The following is a 27,201-nucleotide window of genomic DNA, read 5'->3' as shown; positions in this document are numbered from 1 at the left end:
CTCCCCGCCCGCCGCCCTCCCACCCCCCAGGCCGGCAGGATGCAGCGCTCCCTCCACGCCGTCCGCCGCCTGGGCGCCTCGGCCGCGCTCCGCGCCCCGCCGCCGCCCCCCCCGCCGCCCGCCTCCGCCGCCGCCTCCCGCTGGGGGCCGCCGCCGCGCGCCGCCATGGTGAGCACCGGGCGTTGGGGGGGGGGGGGGAGCGCGGTGACCTCCAGCCGCCACCGCCGGCCGCCCGCGCCATGGCCCCGCCCCGCGCCGCCCCCCTGCCTCAGGGCGCAGCGGCCGCGGCTGGGCCCCGGCCCTGAGCAAGTGGGAGTTTTTCGCCCCAAAAAGGGGAGGAAGTCGGGTTGGGGAGGGTTAGGGGGGTTTCTCTGGGTGCGTCTGGGGTTCGTCAGAGCCCCTGCGGCTTCCGCAAATAAAAATTAAGATAAAAAATCGGGCGCTTTCTGAGGGCCGTGTAAAAATAAAAATTAATTCGGGCGCTTTCTGAGGAGTCTTAAGATACGAGCAGGAAAAAAACGTGTTTTCATCAAAATGGGAGAAATCTGGGTTGCTGAAGGGCTAGGAACGGGTTGCCCAGGGAGGTGGTGGCGTCACCGTCCCTGGGGGTGTTCAAGGAAAGGTTGGACGTGGTGCTCAGGGACATGGTTCAGTGGGTGACATTGGTGGTAGGGGGATGGCTGGACCAGATGATCATGGAGGTCTTTTCCAACCTTAGTGATTCTGTGGTTGAAATGCACTCTACATTATTAGGCGCGATCAGTTGACTGTGGGGCTGAAACATATGGGGGGCTTGCTTATGGCATGTTGCTCAGTATGAAAACAAGATATTCAAAAGCAACCTTGAATCTCAATATTAACAGCTAGGATACTGCATGAAGCCTTAGTCTCAGGTACACCCATACAGTTTTGCTCCTAAAAATGAGGTAACTAAGGGCTGCTAGGTGAATTCCAGCAGAAAGTGGGGTGTTCGGGATTCGATGCTTGTAGTAAAATTTACTACAATGCTAGTTCCTGCTCTGTCATACTGAGTGTGGGATAGCAAATAGCATAAAAAAAAGGAAGCTCCCAAATGAGTGAACAAGCTGCACGCTGAATGAAACGTGCCTTTATAGGAACACTGGTTTCAAAGCAGGTTATGTAATTCACAAGCCGTTGGCCTGTTGGTTGCTTCCCTTTTTTAATCTTTCTGTTGTGACATCCTCTAAGAAGGAATTAGAGGTTGTGGCCTTTGTTTACTGGCTGAAGACCCCAAATTGTTGAAAGGCTGCAGTCTTACAATCAGTGCAGATGTTTTGAGCTTTGCCAGGCGGAAATATGACCTGTCTGTGCTTAGGCATCGTTAATTTTTTGGGTTTAAATAACAGCAGATGTTACAGCAAAATGTCCCTCCATGAATCTGGAACTCCAACAGACCTTGAATTCTTACAGGAAAACATTGTATATTTTTATTTTCAAAAATTAAAATGCTATCCATCTGCCAAAGGAGAGTTACGGAGCACAAGTTCCATTTTCTGCTGGTTCTTAAAGATCCCTTTTGACATGCTAAAAATTATTTGAACTGAAATATTATATCCAAAAGCTGCCACATCCTTAAATCAGAATATAACTTCCCACAGGAAGGATTATTGCAGCACTTCTTTTATTTGAATTTATATTGAATTGCCCGTTATGTAGCAATCGGTTCCAGCAGATTAGCTCCCTGCAGCAAGGCAAAAGTACACTTCTGTTTGTCTGACTGTGTAAGCTTCGAACTGTGGGCTCTTGGGATTTGGGGGCGGGGTGAGGGGCAGGGCACTCCCCAGGCCTGTTAAAAAAGAAAAGAAGATTTGTTTATAAGGGATGGTCATTCTGCGCTGAGACGTGTAGCCTAAGCGAGCACTGGTGGCTGCCTTCGCTCGCGGCAGAGTTGCAGGGTTTGTGCTTGGCTCTGGACACAGGAGGCTTGGCAGGGCCGTGCTGCTGTCCCACCGCTGTGCTCCGCGCTCCTCGCTACAGGAATGGCTGCAGGAACAGCTCCACAACAGCTCCTAGAGCCGCTCAAGAGGGTGAATATGAGGGCATTTCTTTACTGGGAGGGTGACGGAGCACTGGGACAGGCTGTCCAGAGAGGTTGTGGGGTCTCCTTCTCTGGAGATATTCAAAACCCGCCTGGTTTTGAGTATCTCCACCTGGTCTAGGTGATCCTGCTCGGCAGGGGGGTTGGACTGGGTGATCTTCAGAGGTGCCAGCATCGGCCATTCGGTGATTCTGTGAATCCCATCCAAGGAGCGGGAAAGCACGTTTTTTCACTTTAAAATGCAGACAGCAAATTCCACGAGCTGTTACGTTCGTCAGCCAGGCTGAAGTCTGTAAGACATTTGTGTTGATTTCTATGGTACCATGTGTACTTGCACAGATAGGGGCTCAACCCTGATTAATGCCTGGGCGAATATCAGAAAATGGTGTCCCTTGCCTGCCAGAGTTCAAGAAGTGTTTGGACTATGCTCTCAGTCATATGGTCTGAATTTTGAGTAGACCTGTGAGGAGCCAAGAGTTGGACTCAATGATCCTTGCGGGTCCCTTCCAGCTCGGGATGTTCTATGATTATATTCTCTGTACAGTTTTGTTTGGTCTTGAATGTGTTGTTCTTGCCTTTGTTTAAGGCATCTGATACTAATTATTGTTTGTTTTTGAGTAGTCAATATAGGTAAGTATTGGAATTTAGTTTAGTTACTTTAATACGGATAAAAAAAATTACTTTCTTTTTTTCTTAGTGTTACTTGTCCCTCTGTTAATCAGCAAATGACATTCAGCTTGAAGCAGCTTACCCTGTTAACTTCATGGGAGTCTGTAAACGTGTGCAATGAGGAATTGGCTAGGGAAGTAAAATTTATTTATTTATTTTTAATAACAGGGTTTTGTTGTTAAAAGGTTCTTGAACTAGGGGCTACTGATCCCTCCTGGCTCTGTTTATCTTTGTTTCTCCATTGTTGACGCTGGAATTACACATGAGGAACCACTTGTGCAACTGCTAACATTTTTTGTCTAGAAGGTTACAGGCCATTTAACTTTTTTATACTGAGTGTGGATACTTTTGGTGATTGAGCCACTGACTGTGTTAAGAGCTTGGAATTCAGTTGATTCTGCTTATCCAGCTCTAAGGAAGGCCTCATCTTGTCTGCTTCCACCAGGTGTCCGATTATCAGGAGTGGGAATTTCAGAGAACAGTAGACATCAGTGATATTTATCTGTTTTTTGTTGACATGAACATGAATTAAAACAGTGATCAACTCAGAATCAAGAGGGTTAGAGAATGTCTGGAAGGCGCATCGGCCCGTGCTAATCAGTGTGCTTGTGGGGTCAGTGTCTGTGGGAGAGTGAAAAGCGAGGTGTGGGGAGTGGGACAGCAACGCAAGAGCTAACCCTTGCTACTTGTGGGCTGGGCTGCAGTTTCTTTTGGGTCGTACACAACACCTGCTCTGCAAGAGAACCTCGTGCAAACAGGGATGATGTCTGGTACGTGTTTGCCGGTGTACCTGATGGCAGGGCCTCTTGTGTGGCTCAGAGCACCGCTTAGGACAGTGAAAAGACCGGACTGCTCCCACCTGCCTCTGGCCATCCGCAGCGATGTGGAGCTGGGCAGGCTCCTGGAGAGCCTCTGCTGCTGCACATGCACGCTGAGACCCATAAAATGAGGAGCAAATAAAACTGGCCAAGAAACGAGAGGAACAGTATGGTGTTGTGGTGTTCCTCTCGTTTCTTGGCCAGTTTTTCCTTCAGCATCCCCAGCATCACTTGGCAAGTTTGTTGGTCTGCTCCTTGTGAGAGGAGACGCTTCCTTTCGCTTGCCCTGAGTGTGGCTCCTGCTAGCCTAGTTATGTGGCTTCTGTTTCTTGGAAGAGGCAGGCAGAGAGCACCTAATACCTCTTGCCATTCTACTGATGCTTTTTTTGGCCTCGATTTTCCTTCAGTCCCCAAGTTGTCTCTCTTCTGAACTACAAAGTTAGTCTTCTTAAGAAAGCTGTTCCCCACCTTTGATCAGTCTTACTGCCTTTTCCTTGAACAGTTTCCAATAATAAGCTTTTTGAGATGAAAGTAATCAAATCTGCACAACGTTTTCAAAATACAAATAAACTGCGATAGCCCAGAGATGTTTCTTCCTCTATCCTCTGCTTTTCTTCCTAGTTCCTAACGTTCAATTTTCTTCTTTCACCACATTGCATCACTGAGTCGGTGCTTTGATGCTTGATGTTACCCCAAGGACTCACACCTGAGGGTCATAGTTAGGCCAGAGCCCACCACTGTATATGTATATATCCTACCTATGAAGCTGGGATTTGTGGTTAAAAATTCAGAAAGGCTTCTTCCCCTTCCTGAAGACTGTGCAAGAGGGTAACCCCCTGTTGTGGGGAAGGGTGAACATCTTCCTCTCAGCAAATTGGGGCTTTGCTGACAGAAATCTGGGGAGAAGAAGAATAAAGCTGCTCTTACTGCTTCCTGTCCAGTCCCATACCTTGTGGAGCTGCATATGAGTGTGACTGCGTTGTCATAAATGAATGGATTATTTCTTAAACAAACAAAAGTAAAAATTTACTCTTCAGTTGATGTGCATCAGCTAAACTTAATTTACTTCTGGCTGCGTTAGATAATAATGCATGCTAGGTGTATATATGTGATACATAAATCTTGCCTTATCTAAGCACAAAACATACCTATGTACAGTTTCTTCATGTTGCTCACCTACTTTGGTTAGGGAAACTGTCTTCCTGTTTTTTTGGATTTAAGGCAAGAATTACTGCCAGTAACTTGGAACTGAATTAGTTGCTCTCTTCCAGTACTTTAATTCTGTCAGGTGTGCCGTGTGGATTTCAAGTAGGGTTTTTGTTACACGCATGTTGCCTGGGTGGATGCCATCTGCATTGCCATGCCCCTTTGTAAGTTTGTTTTAACAAATCAGCCATTCTGTAAATTGTAAAATGAGTTACCAAGGCTTCAAAAGAAATAGAGTCTTTATCAGTATGTCTTGTGTCATACAGTGAGCAGCCAAAGTCCTAAGTCTTTCAGTGCTGCCTGTCACCAGTGGGTCTGCTAGGCTATATATTTGTAGTTGTGATTCTTTTAGTGAGACAGGTATTCACACTAGAAAAATGTCTAAAGTTTGAGGATATAATTAGAAAAATATCTATGACCAGCTGTGTGTATTTGCTATCTTTTTTCCCCTTATTGTGCATTTTTTCTTAACTGTGTCACCTTTCAAAAAGGAGGTGCTGTTTATTGGTGTTTCAGACTTCTATATTTTTTCCTTTTCCACAGTCCACTCAAGAGTCATTTAGGATAGAATATGATACTTTTGGTGAACTGAAGGTCCCAAGTGACAAATACTATGGTGCCCAGACTGTAAGATCTACGATGAATTTCAAGATCGGAGGTGTTTCAGAAAGGATGCCAGTAAGTAATTCAAGCCTGTGCTCATTTATTCTCTGCCAGTATAATTTGTATGTGAGTGAATACCTTTTTTTAGTCTTTTGCTGGGAAAATGGGCAATTAAAGATGTTAATTTCATTGTAAGTTACTGTTCTGTGGTAGATTTTTTTAAAATTTACATAAATTGGATATAGCTTTTGAATAATTGATTCTTTTTTTTTTAAATGAGGTAAATAGAAGTCTTTCAGTTTCCTGAAGACCAAAGGCTATGGATAGAGTAGTTCCCTATATAATTACGTTCACTCTAGTGTTATGTAGTTTGTTACTGAAGATGTTTAGTTTGGCATGGACTGATGTGAAATTGCTTTTTCACTTGTGGCTGGGCTTAGAGCATAAGTGTACACAAACTTTGTCATGCGCTGCTTTTGCCTGTACTGGAACAAGCCAGTTTGCCTTCAAAAATTATATTTTAGAAACAGATCTAGTTCTTCTTTTCTGTAAATGTTAATGCATGTAGTCCATCTTGATACATATAGCGTAACTGGACTTGGAAGGAAAGGGTGAGCAATGTACATACAGCTTTCTGTACTGCTTGGGTGAACGCTACTTATAATGAGAGCACAGGTTGTCTGACTTAGATGGCTCCTTGGTTGCTTGATGGACTATTGCTGTATTTAAGGTCAGAAGGAGTTTGATTTAGAACTAGATCTGCAGTATGGGTTTCTAAATGTCCTTTGTTGGAAAAAAAAAAACAAACAACAACAACCAAACATATTTAAACTCATTCTTTTGTCTCAGGTTCAAGTTATAAGGGCTTTTGGCATCTTGAAGAGAGCAGCAGCTGAAGTAAATCAAGATTATGGTCTTGACCCAAAGATTGCTAATGCTATCGTAAAGGCAGCGGATGAGGTAGGAATGAACTGTTGAAAATACTAGAACTGACATTGTATTTTTGGTTAGCTATTCGTGGGAATACTGTTTGAAGGCTGGGGGAAGACCTCTTGGGTTTCTTAAATAGTTCAAGCAAAGCATTTATTATTAAACTTTGTTTGTCAGGCTCAGAAATCTTTTACTTAATGTTTTACTGTTCTATGCTTTTAGACATTCTAGAATAGTGTTCCAATGTATTTTGGTGTTTAATTTATATAAAAAAAAACCACGTAATTTTTCCTCACTATTAGGACTGCCTACTACTTGCATAATGTCTTTGGGATGACTCTTACCAGATAAACAGTATAAAAAAGTCTAGGAAGGGAATAGAATTTTGGTTCATTCAGCTAATGCGAAATCTGACATGCAAGCAAAGCTTTTCCTCTTTGGAAGTCTCCAGTCTGTTAATCCATTGCATCTCTGTAGCATGAAGACCATCTGCAGTATGAATAGTTTCTCTGTTGCTGGTCTGTTTCCTCTTCAGACTTAAGGTTACTAGTAAATCTATGCTTTTTGAAGTATCACTTTTGTAGCTAAAGAGGACATGATGCAGAGGCATCTCCTCTTTCTCGGGATAAATGCCACTCAAATGCACAGAGTTATGAATGAACGTAAACTGAGGTATGGTAATACTGTGTGTGCTGCTTTGCATAAATCAACAGATAGGTTTAGCGAGAAGCATTGTGGCACAGAGCTTTCTTCTTCTTCAAAAGCTTTTGAATATTTCAGTATTTGCAGAAGCCACATCCTCTCTCTACCATCTCTAACACCATGAATCCCAAGCACTAAGAGCTTTGGAGAACTCCAGAATATGATTTCAGGAGGACTGTGATGTAACCTGAAAATCCGGAGATTGTTATCTAGCCTCAGAGTTGTAATAACAGATCTCCTGGTTTGCATTCTGAGCTTTTCTCAGGTTGAAATCTATGGGGGTGATACTTAAGAGCACAGATTTTGATACTACTGTAAATGTACTTAGAAAAAATTCTCTAAATACATATAAGGTTCAACAGGGTCCAAAAAATGTAGATCAAACAGGACAATATTCCTATTCGTTGCTTTGTCTTGATTTAAGACAGCAGTTGTCACAGCTTACCCGCAGAAGATGTAAGTTGATGTAGGCATTTGTAATTGATCAGGACCTTGTTCCCATGGGTAATCTGCAAGTCAATGCATATGAATCTTTTTAGGCCTGTGTGATTCTCTTGTTTATATGCTCCATTTGTCTGTAACAAGTTCAGGTATAGTTTAGGTATGGTAAAGACAGTCATGACTTCTTTTTAGGAACCTCAGTTTAAAGCCATGTAGGCCCAGGGAAAACATGCCTTCCAGGAGGAAGAGATTTGATTGCAGCAGCTCTTTTTGTTGATGCAGAATATAATGTCTGTAACATGTCCAGACCTTCCATACGTGAAATTCATTTCTGGAGAAATTTCAATGTTAATTATACAAATACCATGTGCTGCATGGGCATGCCCACTGACCTTTGGCAAAAATACCTCTTCTGGGAGACCATTTTCCATAGGGAATGACTTTCTGAATGCCTCAAATTCAAATTGTTGTGTAGTTGTTATCTGCTCATGATGAAACTGTGCAGCTGTTGAACTTGATTTCCGAGGAGAAAGCAGGGCACCCATGCTGATGAGAAGTTTGTAACTGGATAAGCAGACAGAAAACGGACGTTTCTGATACCCAAAGGATGGTCATGAATCAAGTCCTTTGATGTGTCTTCAAGGAGACACAACACTGAGTCAGTACCCTGAAGCACCTTAAGTACTGATTTGGAAACTACTTAATAACATCTCTCAGGGAAGGAAAATATCTTAACCTGAACAAATAACTATGGAAGGGAGAACCAGCACTTACTACCTCTGCTCCCACCCAGGGGTATCAGAATCTGAATTGCTTTAAAATTTGGGAAGGAGGAGATGTTTTTGGACCTATAAAATCATCTGGATTTGGGAAAGAGAATAGATAACCTAAAAGACCGTGTTTTAATCTTTTATATCTATGACTATAGAAAAGGAAATTAAATTATATATTTCTGGGTGTTTTAGAACTTAACATCTTCAAAAAGCATAGCAAACATTTTTCGTCCTTTTAATATTTAGTATAGAAACACCAAACTCTTCTTAATTATTCCAGTGTAATTATACATATAATCATTGTGAATTTATAAATATAATGGAAAACTGTTTGAATTATAGCTATAAAATCCTCAATTTATGCTGCTTATTATTTTTTCCCAGTAGAACAGCTCTTCTCTCTCTTTTTCTATTATAGGTAGCTGAAGGAAAATTAAATGATCACTTTCCACTGGTGGTGTGGCAGACTGGGTCTGGAACTCAAACCAACATGAATGTCAATGAAGTCATCAGCAATAGAGCCATTGAGATAATGGGAGGCAAACTGGGGAGCAAAATCCCAGTACATCCGAACGATCATGTTAACAAAAGTCAGGTCATTATACTCACATTATACTTCTTTTAATGCCAAAAATATTCTTTTTGAATTGTGAATTTCAAATTCTCTTACAGCCACTGCTTAGATAAGCTTTGTAGATGGTTAAGTACATATGTAAACATATGGGAGAATAAAAATATATGGAAAAGTGAGTTCTGTTTACAGCCTTGTTGACAGTTTTCCAGGTTTTAGGTTTTTCAGATTAAATCAACTTTGAGATGTTGCTCAGTGACAGTATGAATTTTTCAGATTAAAAACTCTGAACCTTACCTATGACAGATGAATTCATACAAGTTGTAGTAGGCAGAGGTGGCTTGGTGACAACCGCTGCTACTGCAGCCAGTTTTAAAGAAGCTAAATATAGATCCAATTTCTAGAGGTTGAATACATGTAGATGCTATCTCCCTACTATATTACATAAAGCATGTAGAAAAAATAATAAATAAATGTCCTGTAATTGGCAAGTGAAATATCCGTTTCATATTTTTTCCCCAGGGATTTTAGTACACATGTTTATTATACTTCACTCTTAATATTTTGTTCAGATTAGTTGAAGTTTGAGCCAGTAAGTTGCTTGCATCCCTTCCTGATCTTTTGTGCTTACTCAGTATCCTGGGAACTATGGAATTACCACTACCTAATCAGTATGTTGAACTTTTAAAGTCACCTACAGTTTCTTTAAAATCTTCTGTCCATTCGTTATCTGTCTTTTGTAATTACTGTAGCAATTTTTTTCTTTTTTTGTCCCAGTTGTTTAATGAACGGTCTAGTTATGAGGGTATAGTTACTTTCTGTGGGTATAGTTATTAAAAGCTGATTTTATTAGAAGGATGCTAGGCTGGAGTTCAGAAAATTTGATTATTTCTTCAGAGTGACTTGTGGAACACTGCCAAGGTTTTTATGCTGTGCTTAGTTTCTTCTTCTTAATGAAATAGAGAGAATAAAGCCGTACGTGTAAATCTTACAGGTACTATGGTGAGAAAAGACTGTAAAGAAATTTCTCAATATTCCTTCACAGAGTTCCAATGACACTTTCCCAACAGCAATGCATATTGCTGCTGCCCAGGAGGTTAATGAGGTGTTGTTACCTGGATTAAAGAAGCTACAGAATGCACTTGAAGCGAAATCCAAAGAGTTTTCCCAAATCATAAAAATAGGACGCACTCATACACAAGATGCTGTTCCACTTACGCTTGGACAGGTAAAAATAAATAAATAAAACAATTTTTGGGGGGCAAAAAAAAGTATTTTTGGGGAAACAGGCAAATTTGAGGAGACCTGAATTAGTTGATAGTTTAAGATAAATTAAGTAGCCGACTGAATCTCAGTCAGAGTATTTTTATCTTTTTTGGAGTTTTCTGAATGTTGTACTCCTAATAACTGCATTGCAAATTTTCTTAAAATTTTTCATGCATGTTTTATGTCTAACGGTAGCAAGATATAAATGATTTCAAAATGATATGTGATTACCAAGTAACGAAACATATTTATATTACACTGGCATCAGAAGGGACAAGGTAGATTTAGTCTGTAATCTGTAATCTCATATAAATGAGGTTTTGACAACATACAGAACTACTGAGTATTTAGAACAAAAATCTTTGATACATGATCATATATATGTGACAAATCTTTGTTGTTATATTGTTAAGAATGCCTTATATTACGTTACTTGGTGAGATATTAATTAAAGTGAACTGATAAAAATCCATAGAAAATTTGTGGGTCTTTATTTTAGTTAGTAAGAAGCCCACCCGTGCATTCCTTGGGGGGGTTGAGAGCGAACAAAGCCCAGGAGCCATTTGCTAATTGTAACTTGAGACTTTGTTAATTTAATTTGAGATCTGATTTACCTTGGATTCAGATCCTACAAAGTATATTACTGAAGTTTAAGGCAAGAGAAAGATGTGTTGTATATAGATTTTTATATAAGTAGGTGCTTTTATGTGTAATTGCTCCTGCTGTGTGAGCAGGCTTATAATAGATGTAAATTTTCTTTCTTAATGAGAACATGTTTTAGCATCTGGGTTGATTTCAGTGCCTTCAGGTTTTTAAGTAATTGAGCACTGTTGTTAACAGTCTAAATAATTCTACTTGCTTATTCCTTTTTGTCTTCTTTGTGTTTTATTTTTTTATGCTCCATTCTTCCAAAGGAATTTAGTGGCTATGTGCAACAAATTAAATATGGTGTGGCTAGGATTGAGTCAACCATGCCAAGGGTCTATCAGCTGGCAGCTGGTGGGACTGCAGTTGGTACAGGATTAAACACAAGAATTGGCTTTGCTGAGAAAGTTGCTGCTAAAGTGGCTGAACTGACGGGTGAGGAATGATGTTTCAGAGTTACCGGTAAAGCAGTATGTGGAAAACAGTCAAATTCACACTAAAATGTTCAGTTTCCATGCCTCTCCAAGTTCTCAAATTGTTTCTGTATTTTAGTAAGAAACTTTCTGTTAATGCTGTGTGTCGTAAACCTTATACTCAGGATTTTGCGTGCGATGTATTTTTCTAATTGTGCTCAGTGCAGTGAGAGTGACCGCCATGAGTAAGGTTTATTGGAGATGGGTTCTGTTTCAGACTTCTATTATTAGCCCAGCCATAATATGCCTGTTTTGATCTCTGCTTCTCTTAATCTACAGTGACTTGCCACAAAAGAGGGGGAGAAACAAACAAAAAAACCCTTCCAAAAACCACTAGTTTATTCATGTGAAAGAGTACAAGTTAGCTGCCTGATTTTTGATGCTGGCTTTCAAGATCTTTGTAGATCTTGAAACTTAATTTACAGAGCCACTGACTGTTTTGATTGTAAACTCCTATGTCACAATATCTGTCTTAAAAATGTCCCCAAAATGAATGCATACATCTTTCATGTACATTTAACATCTAAACATCTATAACATCTAAAACTGCTTATCAGCAGTATTTTTATATTAATGGGGTTGTTGTTCACAATTTATTAGAGGACCAAGATTTTCTTGTACCCTGACAGGGAAGAAGTAACGTGATGAGCAGCAGCTGCTAAGAAGCAGTAAAGGGCTTGTTTTGGTGCTTGAACAAGACGTGAGTGCTTTAGTAAGCTGTCCCATCTCACCCTTGTTAGGTGTATTGCATGTGTGGGTTGTACAAGTTTAAAAGAAGAAGAGCAGACTATTTAAGTTCCTCGTGTTCTTACATATTAAGTTTGTTGGCAAAGGCAAAATGGAAAGTTTGGAATGATTCTGGCAACTGTGAGATGCAGAAGCCCATGCAAAGGGAACGGGAGCCAGTGTTTGGCAGGAGCTGCAAAACGTGGCAGAAATTCTGCTGTTCCTGTAGCAAATGCGGTTATGCTACTCTTGTTGGTTGAACTGGTAAAGTGAGCTCAGACCAGTAATTTTGTGGCACAAGTCCAGCCCACAGTCAGTGTTCCTGCACACATCCTTACTGATGCCCATTACCGCTAATAAAATTCTGCTGAGAATTTTATTCAGGGGAAGATCCTGAAGAAATTTTTTTGGTTGTGGAACTTAGCTGCAAATTGCAGACTTAATTAACATAAACAGAGCTGTTGTTCCCCTGCTTTTGCTGTTGACAGTAGTTTCAGGCATCTTAAATCTTAGTTTTCCCATGTTCTGTCTGGTTTGTTGTTCCTTTGCAGTGCCGATGCTTGGATGCATCTTTTTTCTTTAAGTAGCTAATTCCATTGCAATTACTTTTTATTTATCCTTATGTCTGCACTGCGCTGCAAAAATCTATTTTCATAGCTGGGAGAAAACATTCTTAAAATCGATGATCTTAAAAAACTAACTTGATATAAGAGAAGAAATGCGTATGTTTGGGCTAACCTACAAGAGATTATTGACATTTATATTGTGGTGGAAGGCAAAGTGCTGTGTTGCTTCATGTGAGACACAGTATGGGAGTTTGAAATCTATAACTTTGCTGCAGGTTGATGCTTGAATGTCATGTTCTTCTGTATTTTAGTGACTTTTATTGTGCCTTTTGTATTGAATTGAATCAGTTTAAGAAATACATTTGTGAGGAAATGTCCAGAGAAGAGAGAAATGAACTTACAGTATTATTAATATAATTTTATATTAAGCTAATTAAGTGCTAGATCATCTGCTTTATGTCTGCATGGAAGTGTCTCACCGGTTTCATATTTTCCACCCTCCCTGTAGGTTTGCCTTTTGTCACTGCTCCAAATAAATTTGAAGCCCTTGCAGCTCATGATGCTCTAGTTGAACTCAGTGGAGCTATGAACACAGTGGCATGTAGTCTGATGAAAATAGCTAACGATATTCGTTTCCTGGGTTCTGGACCACGCTCTGGACTAGGAGAACTCATCCTGCCTGAAAATGAACCAGGAAGCAGTATCATGCCAGGTACAGAGGAAACATACAGAGAAAAATCAGAGAAAATTTGTCTTTTTTTTTTTTATTATTATTGTTCTGGACCTTACCAAAGGTCCAGAAAGATACTTATCAAAAGATATTTAACCAAACACCCCCCACAAATGTTAGTAAGTCCATGATTCGGCAACACTTCTGTCAGTTTTTCTTCTCCCATATTTCAACAAAACTGTGCTCATAAAAATGCTTGCACAACTGTGTGTTGGCAAGTATATGAAAGTGAGTAATATCTGTAAACTTGTACTATATTAATACAAACATACTTCTCAAAACCTTTTTTTAGAATTGCAAGATCACTACTATTTTTAGGTAAAGACTTTCTGAAACAAGCTTTACATGGTCTAATCTATGAATTATAGCATCTGCTAATTGAGGATGGATTGTATTAGCAATAGTATGATGTGCATTGTCTTTACTTCCTAACATTATTAATGTTGTGTGCTCAGATTTTCCTTTGCTGCAATGATTCCATTCTATGGGAGAATAAGAAAGGAAAGTATAATATATTATAATACCATTCCTTGCCTCTCTCCTGAAAAGTTTGTACATATGACTACTGTAGATCCAAAACTATTCTAAGCATGTTCTTCTTGTACGATAAATTATGAAAGGAACAAGTTGTGAGTATATCTGGCTTTAAATAGGCAGATAATGAATGCTGTTATTAGGATTAATTCTAGAAACGAAATCAACTGTAAAACGTTCTTGTTGGCGGATGCCTGAATTTTTTGTTTGTTTGTTTTTGTTTTGTTTTGTTTTCCTGACAAAGTAAACAGAGTGTAACAGTTTTGTTACAAAATACTATTAACAAACTGTGATACTTTTTTTTAAGTTGACTGAGATTTGGTAGTGATTTACCAGAAACGTCTACCTACTCAAATAAAGACAGATAATAATCTCATAACTATTTAGAGCTGCTTAGCTTGTGCACATTTAGTCGAGCTCTCAAAGGCTTTGCTACAGCAGCCACTGGTGTTGGGGGTGGCCTTCTTTAAAACTTGGTATTCCACAAATCTTTCTTCCCTTTCAAAAGAAGAGAATACAACTGAAGGTTTTATATTTTGCAGAGAATGGGGAATTAATTAAGACTGGTGAGCTTTGTTTTAAGTTTATAAGGCATAAGAAATCCTAGCTGAATTACTGCAACAGTACAGTGAACTGAACATCATTTATGGATTTTAATTTTTTTTTAATTTCTGTGGTGAACAGAGGAGTAAGACGTTACCTCCTACAAAATGTCTTCTGTTCAACGTGATTTGGTAAATGAGGGAACAAATGATTTATTTATTTATTTTCTTATTCTTTGGTAACCTTTTTCTCTCCCAAACAGGAAAAGTGAATCCTACCCAGTGTGAAGCAGTGACCATGGTGGCAGCCCAAGTTATGGGAAATCATGTTGCTGTTACTGTAGGAGGTAGCAATGGACATTTCGAACTGAATGTTTTTAAGCCCATGATGGTAAGTTCAAAAAGTTGTAAAATGTCTCGGACTTCTGAAGTCATCACTTACTCAGTCAGTTAACTAGGGAAAAAGCTCAGTGAATTTTTGGTCAATACAAGCACTGGAGAATCTGATAAAATGTGAGAATGCATTTTATTATTTTGTATGGTAATAACTTGTTATTTTGACAGGTAACTGGCAGTTTTTTTATATGAATCTATGTTATGCTGTTGAGCATTTATCTTAAAAATGTGTGTTCATTGGTCAAAGGAAGCAGGGAGAGAGGACCACAATCTAAGACAAACTTTTGTCCAAAGCCAGAGAGAGTTTAGTATTTTAGCTAAAATTAGGACTTTCTCATTTTATATACAGAAAACTCTTACTAGTATCTGTTTCTGCTGAATACCAAAGTTTATATGCTTTTGGCAACTGTTAGATAAAACTGTAAATGATTGGTCTTAGATCTCACTTCCGTAGGGTAAGCAGGATACACTAGGGTACATACTGCTGTTTTTCTATATTTTAATTTTAAAAGGTCAAGATAATGAAGTGTTACAAATCACCTGGTACTGGAATGTTTTCAGATCAAGTCCTAATACTTTTATTCTTTGGGTTATATACATTTTTCTTAAAACTAAGAATGAAAAACAAACAGGAGAAATTGAGGAAAAGAATATAAACAATAGGATCAAATCAGAAGATTGTGGAGAACTGTGTGTAAGATGGTGAAGGAATATTGTAGATTAGATGAGGGTAGGATGATAGTTTAAAAAAGAATGAAAGTGTATTGTGGAAAAGATCCTAATATTATATAGAAGTAACAAGAAAGCTTTTGATTTTCTTGTCTTTTTGTCAGATACCAGAGGCATGAGGAAAGTAGTATGCCATATGTTATTTTTCTACACTGCCTATACTGGTTGATAGTATTTTTTTTTTTAGTATGTTAGAAATTATTGAAAGAAAATTGAAATTCTATAATCGTTTTTTTTTTCTTCCTAACTGTTTGTTTAGGGTACTGTTTTTACGCACACACACACACCCCCCCCCCCCGTTTGAAAAAAGTTTTAAGCGTATAGCAACTGGTTTTGACAGCCCTGACCCACACCCCCAAAAAATCATAGCAGAACATAAGTTCTGATAGAAACAGACACCCCTTAACAAGAAAAAGAAAAAGCTGGTATGTTATAGATTGTCAAGGCAGATGGCTAATGCCAGACATTATTGTACTTTTTATTTTAAAATGTCTTCTTTTGATTGGTACTGGGGGGTGGGAGAAAAAATGACCTCGAATTAAATTCCTTTATGTATTTTTTTACTTGGTATTTGTGAACTGTTCTGACAAAACATCTGTACATGCTGTGGTCTTTTTTGGGTAAGAGTTCTTCATCTCTTACATGATTTTCACAAAATTCTTTTAAATGGGAGTAGCTGAGTTTAGCCTGCAGAGGGAAGAGGGATTATTATTGTATGTACTACTTCTCTGCAAACTAAAGAAGCAAGTTTTAGGGGAAAGAGGAGCATTGGTTATGAGCAAATGTGCCTGACTGTGCAACAATTAATTTAATGAATGTAATAATTGGTACTTTTTTTTTTCTTTTGTGTTAGATTAAAAATGTTTTAAACTCTGCAAGACTTCTCGGAGATGTTTGTGTTTCTTTCACTGACAACTGTGTAGTTGGAATCCAAGCCAATACTGACAGGATCAACAAACTAATGAGTGAATCTCTGATGTTGGTAACAGCACTTAATCCACATATAGGTAGGTTTAAAGCTTGGAAACTTGTCAAAAAATATTCTGAAATATTTCACAGTAACGTTATTTTGCGCGCGTTATTTTTATTACCACAATGTTTAGGAAACCAAGTTCTGGGCCAGGCCATAAAGGTAGTTTACTTTAACGTCACTAATTACTGTGAGTGATGAAAAAGATGTGTTCTGCTTAAATAACAGTGCCATAAAGAAATGATTCTGAACAGAAGTCAAGAAAAGGAGATTGAGAGAATTTGTATACCTGTTGTCCCAATATGACCTTTAATAATAATGAAAAGTGAAAGATTACAATCTGAGTTTTTATTTTAAAGAAGAAATTCACATAAAATGTTTATGTAAATGCATTGAGGCCTGTTTAAGATACCTACGTTAGGAGACTGAATTTAACACCTACATGAAGACCATTTTAAGTAAGGAGTATAATACTTATAGTGGATGTTTTCTGCAAATCGAGTTGTTTAGTAATAGCAATACCTCACAAATTTATTTTCCAAAGATGAAGTGTCCTACTTTTTTTTTTATTATCTCTAATGAAAGCCTTTTGAAACTGCAGGTGGCTGAATTGTTCGTGTTGGTTTGTTGCAGGGTACGATAAAGCAGCCAAGATTGCCAAAACGGCGCACAAGGAGGGGACGACGTTAAAAGAAGCCGCCATAAAGCTGGGGTTCCTCACGTCAGACCAGTTCGACCAGTGGGTGAAGCCTAAGGACATGTTGGGACCCCAGTAACTGCTTGAAAATAAACGCGTTCTTAACTTAAAAGCGAATAAAACAAAAGAAATGTGATGTGATTTGTTTAGGTTCTCGTGTTTTTGTGGTGTGTATTGCTTTGAACTCGTGGCTGTGCACTGGGAGATGAGGGCACAACCCCAAGGGATTGCCGAGGGGGGCAACCCCTGACGGGAGTTATCCGCCCCCCCCCCCCCCCGCAGGATCCTGTCCCTTTAAGGCCGCTCCAGGTAGCGCCGCCCGCCCTCCGCGCGGCCAATCGCAGCTCTTCCTCCTCGGGGCCGGGCGGAAGCGAGGGCGTGCCGCTCTGCCAGTACTTCCGCGTGCGCAGGCGCGGTGCGCGCGTTGTGCTTCCGGGCCGGCCCGATCGGGATCGGGATCGGGATCGGGATCGCCGCGGCCGCTGCCGAGCCCCAGCCCCCCCCCCCGCCCGCCCGGCGCCATGAACCGCTTCTTCGGCAAGGCCAAGCCCAAGGCGCCGCCGCCCAGCCTCACCGACTGCATCGGCACGGTGAGCCCGCGGGGAGGGGCTGGGGGGGGGGGCGCCTGTCAGCGCCGTGCCCAGAGCAGGGGTCCAGAGAAGGGCAACGAAGGTGGTGAAGGGCCTGGGACACAAGTCTCATGGGGAGCGGCTGAGGGAACTGGGCGTGTTTAGTCTGGAGAAGAGGAGGCTCAGGGGCGACCTTATTGCTCTCTACAGCTACCTGAAAGGAAGGTGTGGGGAGCTGGGGGTCAGCCTCTTCTCACAGGTAACTAGTGATAGGACTAGAGAGAATGGCCTCAAGTTGTGCCAGGGGAGGTTCAGGTTGGAAATGAGGAGACATTTCTTCTCAGAAAGAGGAGCCAGGCATTGGGCGGGTTGCTCAGGGAGGTGGTGGCGTCACTGTCGCTGGGGGTGTTTAAGGAAAGGTTGGACGTGGTGCTTAGGGACATGGTTCAGTGGGTGACATTGGTGGTAGGGTGACGGTTGGACCAGGTGATCTTGGAGGTCTCTTCCACCCTGAACGATTCTGTGATACGCACACACACATACACGTGTGTCTGTGTGCTCATGTATTCAACTGCTCATCAGTGTGTCAGCACACCTTGACATGTGCACCGGTACATACCACCGTATGTATAAAACACGTGCCTATGTTTGTTCCCCTTGTGTATGAGCCCATAAATAGCTGCACATGATGTACATGTAAAGCCTGGCACTCCTTGTGTCCTTGTGGATGTCTGTGATGTTCCCACCTGAGGGCTTCGCTGCTCTGCCTGCCCCAGTTAACTCCTGACACTCCAGCAGCAAGAGGAGCAGACCTCCTTCCTGTCCACCACATGAAGCAGGGAGCATGAGGCCATTCTTTGTCTACGAGCTCGTTGTAGAGCCTGTGGGGAAGACAGATAGGGAAGCAATCTGAGACTGAGCAAGAAATACTGAGGAGATGTGTGGTAGAGCGCTCCACGTCTGTTGTGAGGTTGGCTCCTCTGGAAAGGAGGTTAAGGGAGACATTAGGCTAGTCACTTCATAGTCTTTTGTGGCTTTTGAGTTTGTGGAGAAAACTGTGGTATGGTTTTTACAGCTGCTGCTGACCTAAACTGACTTTAGAAGGTGAAGAAAGACAACTGAGATCTTGGGGTGTTCCTCTGAGCAGTTAACAGAGTCAGGTGTGCTTAGTTGGTTGTGGTCTAAGCTGAGGTGCGCTAGTCCAAGGCTAACAAGTGTTGTCCCTGGAACCTGACAGCAAAAAGCTTCTGTGGAAAATCATCTTTTTCCTCCCAGAAAACTTATTCTTCCACCCAGTGATGAGAACCCCTAAGTTAAGTACCAGATGCTCGTTAGTGCTAACTACACAAACGCATGCATATCACTATGTCATGTATGCCAGCCTGAGAGAGGTGCTTATAGTTAATGTTTTTCACAGGATGTTATTTTATTGGCTAAGAATCTGCATTACTTTCTAGCAGTATCCAAATGTAGCTCCAAATACATGTGGTTTGAACAGCAAGTGCAGCTCACGCTCAAAAATCAGGGTTAGCCTCCCCATTGTTAGCAGTGAGCGCTTTGGTGGGTGGCCACAGCTCCCAAATCCATCTGAAATACTGCCATCTACACTTACATTGCCTAAATGACAAATGTAAGCTGGAGACCAGGAAGTCTTGTTTTCCCTGACAACAACCTGCAACCATCCTGATTTAGACACGCCGGCAGGCTGTCCTCCACTAGGAGCTTGTTCAACCCCAGTGACTTTCAGATTTAATAAAAGTGTAATTTAAACAGCTACTTAGATCGGCAACACCAGGAATTTAGGATTATTTACCAAAAAAGTGTGGTTGGCACCACAAGGAACTGCACGTGGTTTTGTTGTTTTTTTTTTCTATTTGTTTGTATTTTCATTCTCTGAAAATGTGACTGTACAAGACACCAGGAAAAGGCAGAGTTTCAGGCTTATTTCACATACGTGATGACTTGGCAGCCATGGTAACTCATGAGTTGCAGTGTTTTTTAAGATACGAAGTCAAGAGCCTGTGTTGGTCATCTGTTCTGTGCTGGCTCTGAGCACAGCGTTTGGTATGAGGAAGTCTGTAAGCCAAACCACTGCATCATTACTGAGCTCATCTTAGCTTTTTACCCTGTTTTAGCTCCATCCACAGAAAGCGATGTTGTCAAAATTGAGTACTGTTCTGTGTATTTTTGTAAGCATGGGGAGAAACGCAGTTCCTGTTCCAAGTTTGTGAATGAGCTTGTCTTGTTAATTTACATGAAGTGATCCATCTGATCTGTGAAAGACTTACTCTATTTTAATTTTCTCTACAATACTTAAATCTTTAGTAAGCAAAGCACAGGTCCTACTAGAGGATCAATAGATTTTTTTTTTTTTGTTAAATTGCATTTGAGTTACTATTGAAAAGTGTAGTGTGAGATACTGAAAAAAAAGAAGAGAAAAATTCAACAGTTCGGAGACTCAAGTAATGTCATCTCTGTCTTATTGACAGATATGTTTCCTTGCACCTTTTTAATGAGTTGAATTCCTTTGTAAGATCTCTTACCCTGTTACTTAATGGTAATTTTAAAAAGAAGAAGAAGAAAAGACAACGGTTAGGCAGTGGTTATGCTTACCGTTGGGATGTTCTTTCCTGCGTATGCAGGAGTAGCATGACTGAACCCACGACAGTCAGAGTACAATATACTTTATCGTGGTGAGAGAACAAACATCAAGAATTAAGAAACAAACATCAAACATCAAGACACCTAAACGGTTGAAAACTTCTGAATTTCAGTCGAGCAGCTGATTACACAGGATCCCTACTTTGGCTGAAAACTGAACATACTGAATCTTGGGAAGCACTTCTCCCTACTTTTCTTTCACGTCTGGTTACTGTCCAGTCTGCCAGCTGGCTGCGTGATGCCCTCCTGTCTCCCCAGTTACTCTCCATGGGTATGTTCCTCGCTCCCCTTTTCCACTTTCTGCCCCCTTCTTGCTGTGCCTGCCTCAACGATGTGCTAAGGGCAGAGGTTTTTGTTCTTGCTGCCTTAGCAGTCAGATGACAAAGCTGTGATGAGGCTGGCAGGAGGAAGGGTGCATCAGGAAATGTGGCATGGGCATTCTTTTTACTTTTTCTTCTTTGAAAAATACACTCAAAATTAATGGAGAAGTAGGAAGGAAACTCAGCCTAGAACAAAAGAATGGTAGTTGGGACAGCAATATTAAAATTCAGATTTTTATGTCATTGTATTATTATTGAAATAAGCTGCTATTTTGCTTAATAGGGATTTGGGATACCACGATCACTTTTTTTTTTTTTGCTTAGTTTGGGCACCCCTTCTACTCCCCTTTTTTCTGGACTTAGAAGCTGAAATGCCAGCACACCATACCCGATTTTACAGAAGCAGAAATGCTGTGTATGCGTGATGCTCCGTTTATTTTTAGAAGCTTTTGTCCTGTGTAGCGTGTGTAATTTTTATGTAGGTAATCGATCTAGGAGAGCCTACCTCAATTTCCTGCTCGTACTGACTGAGAGAATCGCTGGAGACCCTTACCTCAATAACTGAGTTTCCCCTGCGCAGGAGGCTGATCTCAGAGATGCTTTTAGCTGGTGAAGATCTTGAGGAGGTGCTAGGCTTTGAAACTACAAGATTTTAAAACTCTCAGATGGCTTATTTGCTTGTTTATTATTAAAACATTTGGTATAATAGAACCTTAATACAAACTTTTCAATGCTAGATGTGCCTAGGCACCTTAATCTCTTGTGCAAAGAGTATTTGTGTCAAATGCCTGCTCAGGATGCCTCTGGCAAATGCACGTTGCTGCCATAGAACGGTGGTTTGAAAGGATCATCAAGACACCAAAACGAAGATCTGCATAATTATACGTGTTTGAACACACTGATAACAAGTCAGAGTTGTACATTTTCACTGATTGGTCTCACGTTATATTTGGAACGTGATTATATTCAAATCCCTCGGGAGGCTTCTTGGAAGGAAAAGTTAATGAGCTTTATTTGCTGTGCACAGGGAAGTGCTGTGGTGGTTGACGCTAAGGAAGCCGGCCTTGCTGTGAAGTTGTGCGTGCTGTCAGAAGCATCTATAGCTTTAGGTTACGTGATAATCATCTTTAACCCTCTCCTGCAGTAGGCTGAGAATATTTCTTCAAGGAGAGATCTGTCACACGCAGTGCACCGGGACTGGCTGCTGGAGGTGTCTGAGGGAGTTAGGCAGTTATCCTCAGGGTTCTGAGCAAAAATGCAGTAAGATCTCAGAGTACCTGCCCCACAAACCTGCGGGGTCCTGACTTCCTTTGCAGGAAGTGATGGGGAAGTGTCTGTGACACAAAAGTTGGGCACTGTTGAAACAGTGGTTAAGTTTGGGCTTGTTAAGTGCCACCATAATCCAGGTATCAAAGAGGAAGTATCCTTCTCAAGGATGAATGTTCTCTGCACACCAAATGTAAGCCTCTAGCTTTGCTAAGCGCACCCCGGTCCCTTTTCTGTTTGCCTCTTAACTGCCGGCATGGTCCATGGATGTTTTTCCTCTTCAGTTCCAGTTTAGTGCCTGGTACTCTATCTTATCAGAAATGCCTGAACAGAGATTGAGAGTTGACTGGGTGTGCAAGAGAGCATCTCAAAATGAGGAGAATGTGTTACAATGGCAGAGCATGCTGAAACCTTATGGTGCTTCTTGTGCTCCTTGTAGGAGGTGTTTCTGCTTTCAGATCCTCAACAAACTTTAAGCTGTTCGTAAAATCACTGAGGGGAAAAAATAATTTGTTCAGAGGCATATTCAGGATGAGGGTGTTCTTTTTGTTGTCCAATACCTGAATAAAATGCTAATAAATGCGTTTATTTTTCCTGTTGTGTATTACAGGTGGATAGCAGAGCCGAGTCGATTGACAAGAAAATCGCGAGGCTTGATGCTGAACTAGTGAAGTATAAGGATCAAATGAAGAAGATGAGAGAGGGGCCTGCAAAGGTAACAACCTTCTGTGGGATTTAAGTGTGAGAGGATGTGACTCGCACCCTGTGTCATGTAATGGTGGCGAAGGAGCCAGTTCTTCAGGTTCTTAGAAATGCATCTTGCCTTATTGATGGGATATAAGATCCTGCAAGTTTATTTTTATTCTGAAGCATCTCTTAAATGTGTCTTTGAACAATGCTTTAATTGTTGTTTTTTTTTAATTATTATTATTATTTTCTTTTACTTCTTAAAAGTGCAGTGTAATTCACCAGTCAGAAGTTACTTGCTTGCCTCCCTTCTTCCTTCTGTTACCTGAATTAAATCTGGTAGAGAGGCTATTCTGTTCACCTGCCAAAATAAAAAGATCTGTGATATTCAGAAAAGGGGCAGGAAAGCCCAGTTTTGAAAGGGGATGAACATAAAAATTAAACAGTACCTAATAATAAACATATCAAATGTTTGTTTAGTGATAAACATACCTAAGATAATTTGTATTGCTAAAGTACCTTTTGCAATATTACTTCATGCTGGCCATTAAGATATGTGGACGAAAGGTAGTTCTGATGTTCAAATTGGACTTTCTATTCTGCTTATGAAAAAAAATCAAAAGCTGGAAATATGTAAAGTATTTGCTATTAGCAGCATTATATACAGGCCTATTTTGTTAATCGTTAATGCAGGATGAACGCAGAATGTGACTATTGTTGCAATGTGCATTATTAGCTGGTGACTGTTTTGGAAAATTTAAATCCAATACATTAGGTTTAAACAGTATAATGCAGAGTACAGTCAAATACTCTTCCTAAGATATTGTGTCTTTCAGAATACCGTAAAGCAGAAAGCGTTGAGAGTGTTAAAGCAGAAGCGAATGTAAGTTTAAATCTTTTTCAGTCTGGGGTTAATGAGGCTGTTTTGTTGCAGGAGTGTGTTGCACTTCCATTTTTCTTTCCAGTACTCTTGTTTCTGAGCATTCTTAAAAGAGAAATGCTGAACAAGCTAGCCAGCCCTTCAAAAGCATATTACAGATCTAGTGTCAGCATATTTCAGCCTAATTTGTATGTTAGTATATGAAGTTGAATGGGGACAAGCTGACCTAAATCTCCTCATCACTAAAGCTATGCTTGGCTCATGAACTTATTTTCTAAGATACATATTATTTTTATTTATTTTAAGTCTCCTTTTTTTTTTTTTTTTGGTTAGATGAAAGTTTCCTTTTTCCACCCTATGCCCACCACTCCTCAGCCAAATTCCAGTGCAGAGCCATTGTGGTTTGGATAACCTGCATCTCTTCCATTCTGCTTACAGCAGCAGTAAGCAGTGCCATGCATATCTACCTGACAGTGACTAAAAATCTTGTGATATCCTCACCCACTACATAAGCCTAGAAAAATATAGTCTTGACATCAGTTAAAATAGAAGCTTAATTAGGAGTAGCTTTGACAGCTTTAAATACGTAGTTTCACAGAAATCTGACCATTATATATTTCTATCTTATTTTGTGATTGTTTATTATTAAAAAAAGAACAACTGCACACATCAGCAGATGACTACTTCTGATTTTTCAAGTAAAAAAAAATAAAAAGGATTTTCTTTTGTGGCAATAAATACTGGTGTTTTAAAGCTGTTATTTGCATTGTTTTTAACAGGTATGAACAACAGCGGGATAATCTATCACAGCAGTCTTTTAATATGGAACAAGCTAATTACACCATTCAGGCACTGAAAGATACAAAGACAACGGTACCAGTATATTAATCTCACGTTTGTTTAATTTGTGTATGTTACATCAGATACAAGCATGTTGTTTCACTCTATTCTAGGTTGATGCAATGAAACTGGGAGTGAAAGAAATGAAGAAAGCTTACAAGCAAGTCAAAATTGATCAAATAGAGGTGAGCTTCTACAGTTTAAAGGACAGAAACAATGCACTGAAATAGTGATGAATGGGCTGTATAACTTTGACTGCTTTGGTTTATGTTTGACTTTTTTTCTTCCCTTCATGGGACCACCATCTTAATTCCTTCCTTCTTTCTCTGGTACTGCACAATCAGTTGTTGGCATTGTTGTACTGATTGGTGTTTCCTTGCTGGGCTAATCTTTAATCTCTACATTCCTTTCCTTTGCACTGCAGCATAAATGTTAGTGAATACTTCCTGCTATGGCTTCTTTGGCCTCCTTTCCCCCCCCTCCATGTTGCTACCCTTACATGCAGATTAGTCCTTTGCTCCCCCTACTTTATGGTAGTGCCTGACTTAAAAAGCAAATAAAAATAAAATAAACGCTTTCAAAAGGTCTGCAAGGCTTGGCCCTGTCTTCAGAAAATGCAGTTTAAAAACATAAGAACTTTAAACATATTTTCAAGTATGCTGCACTTAAACTCTTATCAAATGCCAGTGCTGAATTCCTCCAAGTTCTTTCCTGGGCTGTTTCTGTATATATCTCCTCCTTACTTGCAGCTAAGTACAGTGCCAATAGTCATGCTAAAGTATCTTCTCAATTTTTGCTGTGGCATAACTTAGGCTAGTCCTTAGATTTACTCTCTCCTGCTGCTCAAGATAATGCTGAGCTCTGGGTAGTTTATTGGAGCCTTTCAGTTCACCCTGAAGAATATTAACTGTCATGTCATGTCCTTCTCCCCTGGCCCCCCCAACAAAACAGAAAAACAAGGTTTTACAGAGATGCTCTTGCTAGGTTCCTCTTTTTCTGCCTGATACTTTATTATAACTTTAATAGTAGTTAAGACCAAGCCATAGCACTGAATGCATGTGTCTTAACTTGTATTAATGCTGCTTCCAAAAATGATTTAAAAAAAACCATTTAAAACATATAAAAAACATTCAAAACATTAAAAAAAAATTAAAAAACAGTGTCTGGTATGCTGGAATTATTAACAATTGACTAAGGTCTGATAAATTTAACTGAAACTATTAAATGTGGACCAGTTGAAATTGTTTGTTGCTTCAGGACATACAAGATCAGTTGGAGGATATGATGGAAGAAGCCAACGAAGTCCAGGAAGCACTGAGTCGTAGCTATGGAACACCAGAGATTGATGAAGATGACTTGGAAGCAGGTAAGGAAAGTGGAGGGGGAAAGTATAGTCATATTTTAGTTTCATTGACTACATCACTCTTTTAAACTTAAAAGCTGCATTTCTTTTAAGTGCAGTAAGAAAAATATCAGACAAACATGAAAGAGATATTTATGGTATCAGTGAAGAGATACTAAAGGTATCAGTAAAGAAAAGAACGTTCTCTTTGTGTGCACACGTGCAAGTCTTCATGTATTCCTGATGGCTGGCTAAATAAGGAATGTCAGTATAAGTGTAAGCATTCAGTATGAATCCTGTTTCTCTTTAAGAACAACTTTTCTTTTGCAAAAGGAATTCCTTGCATAACTTTTCAACCAAACAAATTAAATTTCAGAACTGGATGCATTGGGTGATGAGCTTTTGGCTGATGAAGATAATTCCTACTTAGACGAAGCTGCATCTGCTCCAGCAATCCCAGAGGGCACTCCTGTTGACACAAAAAACAAAGTGAGTCCTTTGCTCCTTAGAAGCAAATTACGTATATTTTTTTGAGTTAACCAAATTTATGTGGGTTGCTTGATTAGGAATCCTTAATATTTTGTAATTCATAATATTTTAGGCAAAAGTATTGTTTAATATCTGGTGTGTTTTAGATGCTGTGTATATGTAACGCTTTCTCTTACATTTTAAAGAGCTAAAAGGGCATTTTGGAACTGCTGTCTAACATTAGCAGACTGCAAGTAGAACTTAAGCATACCATTACAGCTGTTAGCGTAGTAATTCTTAAACATAGAAGTAAGTCTTCTGTATATTTGCATGTGGGATTTTAGTATAGCTTATTATTGAGGAACAACACTGGTGTTCTTATTTTGATTCCAGCGATGTGACAGTTACAGGTATATCACAATTAATATTGTAAGGAAACTTTTGCAGTGCGCTTTGGTGGGTTGGGAATTATTAACCTGTTCATCTTTCTTTCCTTCTTACAGGATGGCGTATTGGTGGATGAATTTGGATTGCCAAAGATCCCTGCAACATAAATGTTCCAAAAGCACAATGGATATAATGAACTACACTTTACAAATCAAATTAAGATTAAAGATTGTTATTATTTTTGAAAATCCTGAAGAACTTGTCCTTCCAGTGTAACCTTAATATCACTACATCCGAGAACGCAATATGGCTGGTGGTGGTCTTTCTTTGAAGAAAGTTGTTCTACTACTGACTCTTCTATTAATGGAAAAACTTGGCACAGCTTCCTTCAATGGAAGCAGTCGGTCTGATAGGTTTTGATTTCCCGTGTCTCATGGACAAAGTTGTACGTGAAGAATAGTGATGACTGTTCATAGCTGAGTTCTGTTCTGATTTTGTCTTAGTTTCGAGAAACAATACTGTATGTTGCTGCTTTCTCTGTGTAAAATAGCTCCCTTACGCTTATTTGATAAAAGAATTGAAAACATTTTAAACTACTTCAGCCTTGAGACTTTTATGCTATTGTACTTGCAACCTTCAAAGCTGTAACAAATAGGGTTCTCGTTAACTTTATGTATTCTTATTGACATAAAAGCACTTGGAGTAGCCGAACCTTTTGTGTGGTGTTTTTAGTGC

The 27,201-nt window shown here is 40.0% G+C and overlaps 2 protein-coding genes across 3 annotated transcripts; both read left to right on the top strand.

Moving 5' to 3' along the window:
* The first annotated feature begins 19 nt into the window (after positions 1-19).
* FH (fumarate hydratase) lies at positions 20-17,182 on the top strand. 2 transcript variants are annotated; one of them, XM_035550674.2, is made up of 10 exons: positions 20-168; positions 5,296-5,430; positions 6,205-6,315; positions 8,620-8,796; positions 9,818-10,000; positions 10,953-11,118; positions 12,957-13,160; positions 14,518-14,645; positions 16,233-16,386; positions 16,983-17,182. In XM_035550674.2, the coding sequence occupies exons 1-10, from the start codon at positions 40-42 to the stop codon at positions 17,123-17,125; spliced, it is 1,530 nt and encodes a 509-aa protein (XP_035406567.1). In that variant the 5' UTR covers positions 20-39; the 3' UTR covers positions 17,126-17,182. The 2 variants fall into 2 exon arrangements, with proteins under 2 accessions (XP_035406567.1, XP_035406568.1); XM_035550675.2 differs by lacking the exon at positions 20-168 and adding an exon at positions 1,797-2,048.
* A 269-nt stretch (positions 17,183-17,451) lies between these two features.
* On the top strand, positions 17,452-27,177 carry CHMP5 (charged multivesicular body protein 5). Its single transcript, XM_035550634.2, has 8 exons — positions 17,452-17,636; positions 22,473-22,577; positions 23,386-23,432; positions 24,209-24,302; positions 24,383-24,454; positions 25,527-25,635; positions 25,988-26,100; positions 26,583-27,177. The coding sequence occupies exons 1-8, from the start codon at positions 17,568-17,570 to the stop codon at positions 26,631-26,633; spliced, it is 660 nt and encodes a 219-aa protein (XP_035406527.1). The 5' UTR covers positions 17,452-17,567; the 3' UTR covers positions 26,634-27,177.
* Positions 27,178-27,201: the final 24 nt, after the last annotated feature.

The sequence above is a fragment of the Cygnus atratus genome, chromosome 2 (genome assembly GCF_013377495.2).
Source record: "Cygnus atratus isolate AKBS03 ecotype Queensland, Australia chromosome 2, CAtr_DNAZoo_HiC_assembly, whole genome shotgun sequence".
Classification (NCBI taxonomy): domain Eukaryota; kingdom Metazoa; phylum Chordata; class Aves; order Anseriformes; family Anatidae; genus Cygnus; species Cygnus atratus.
This window is presented reverse-complemented; position numbering and strand designations above follow the sequence as displayed.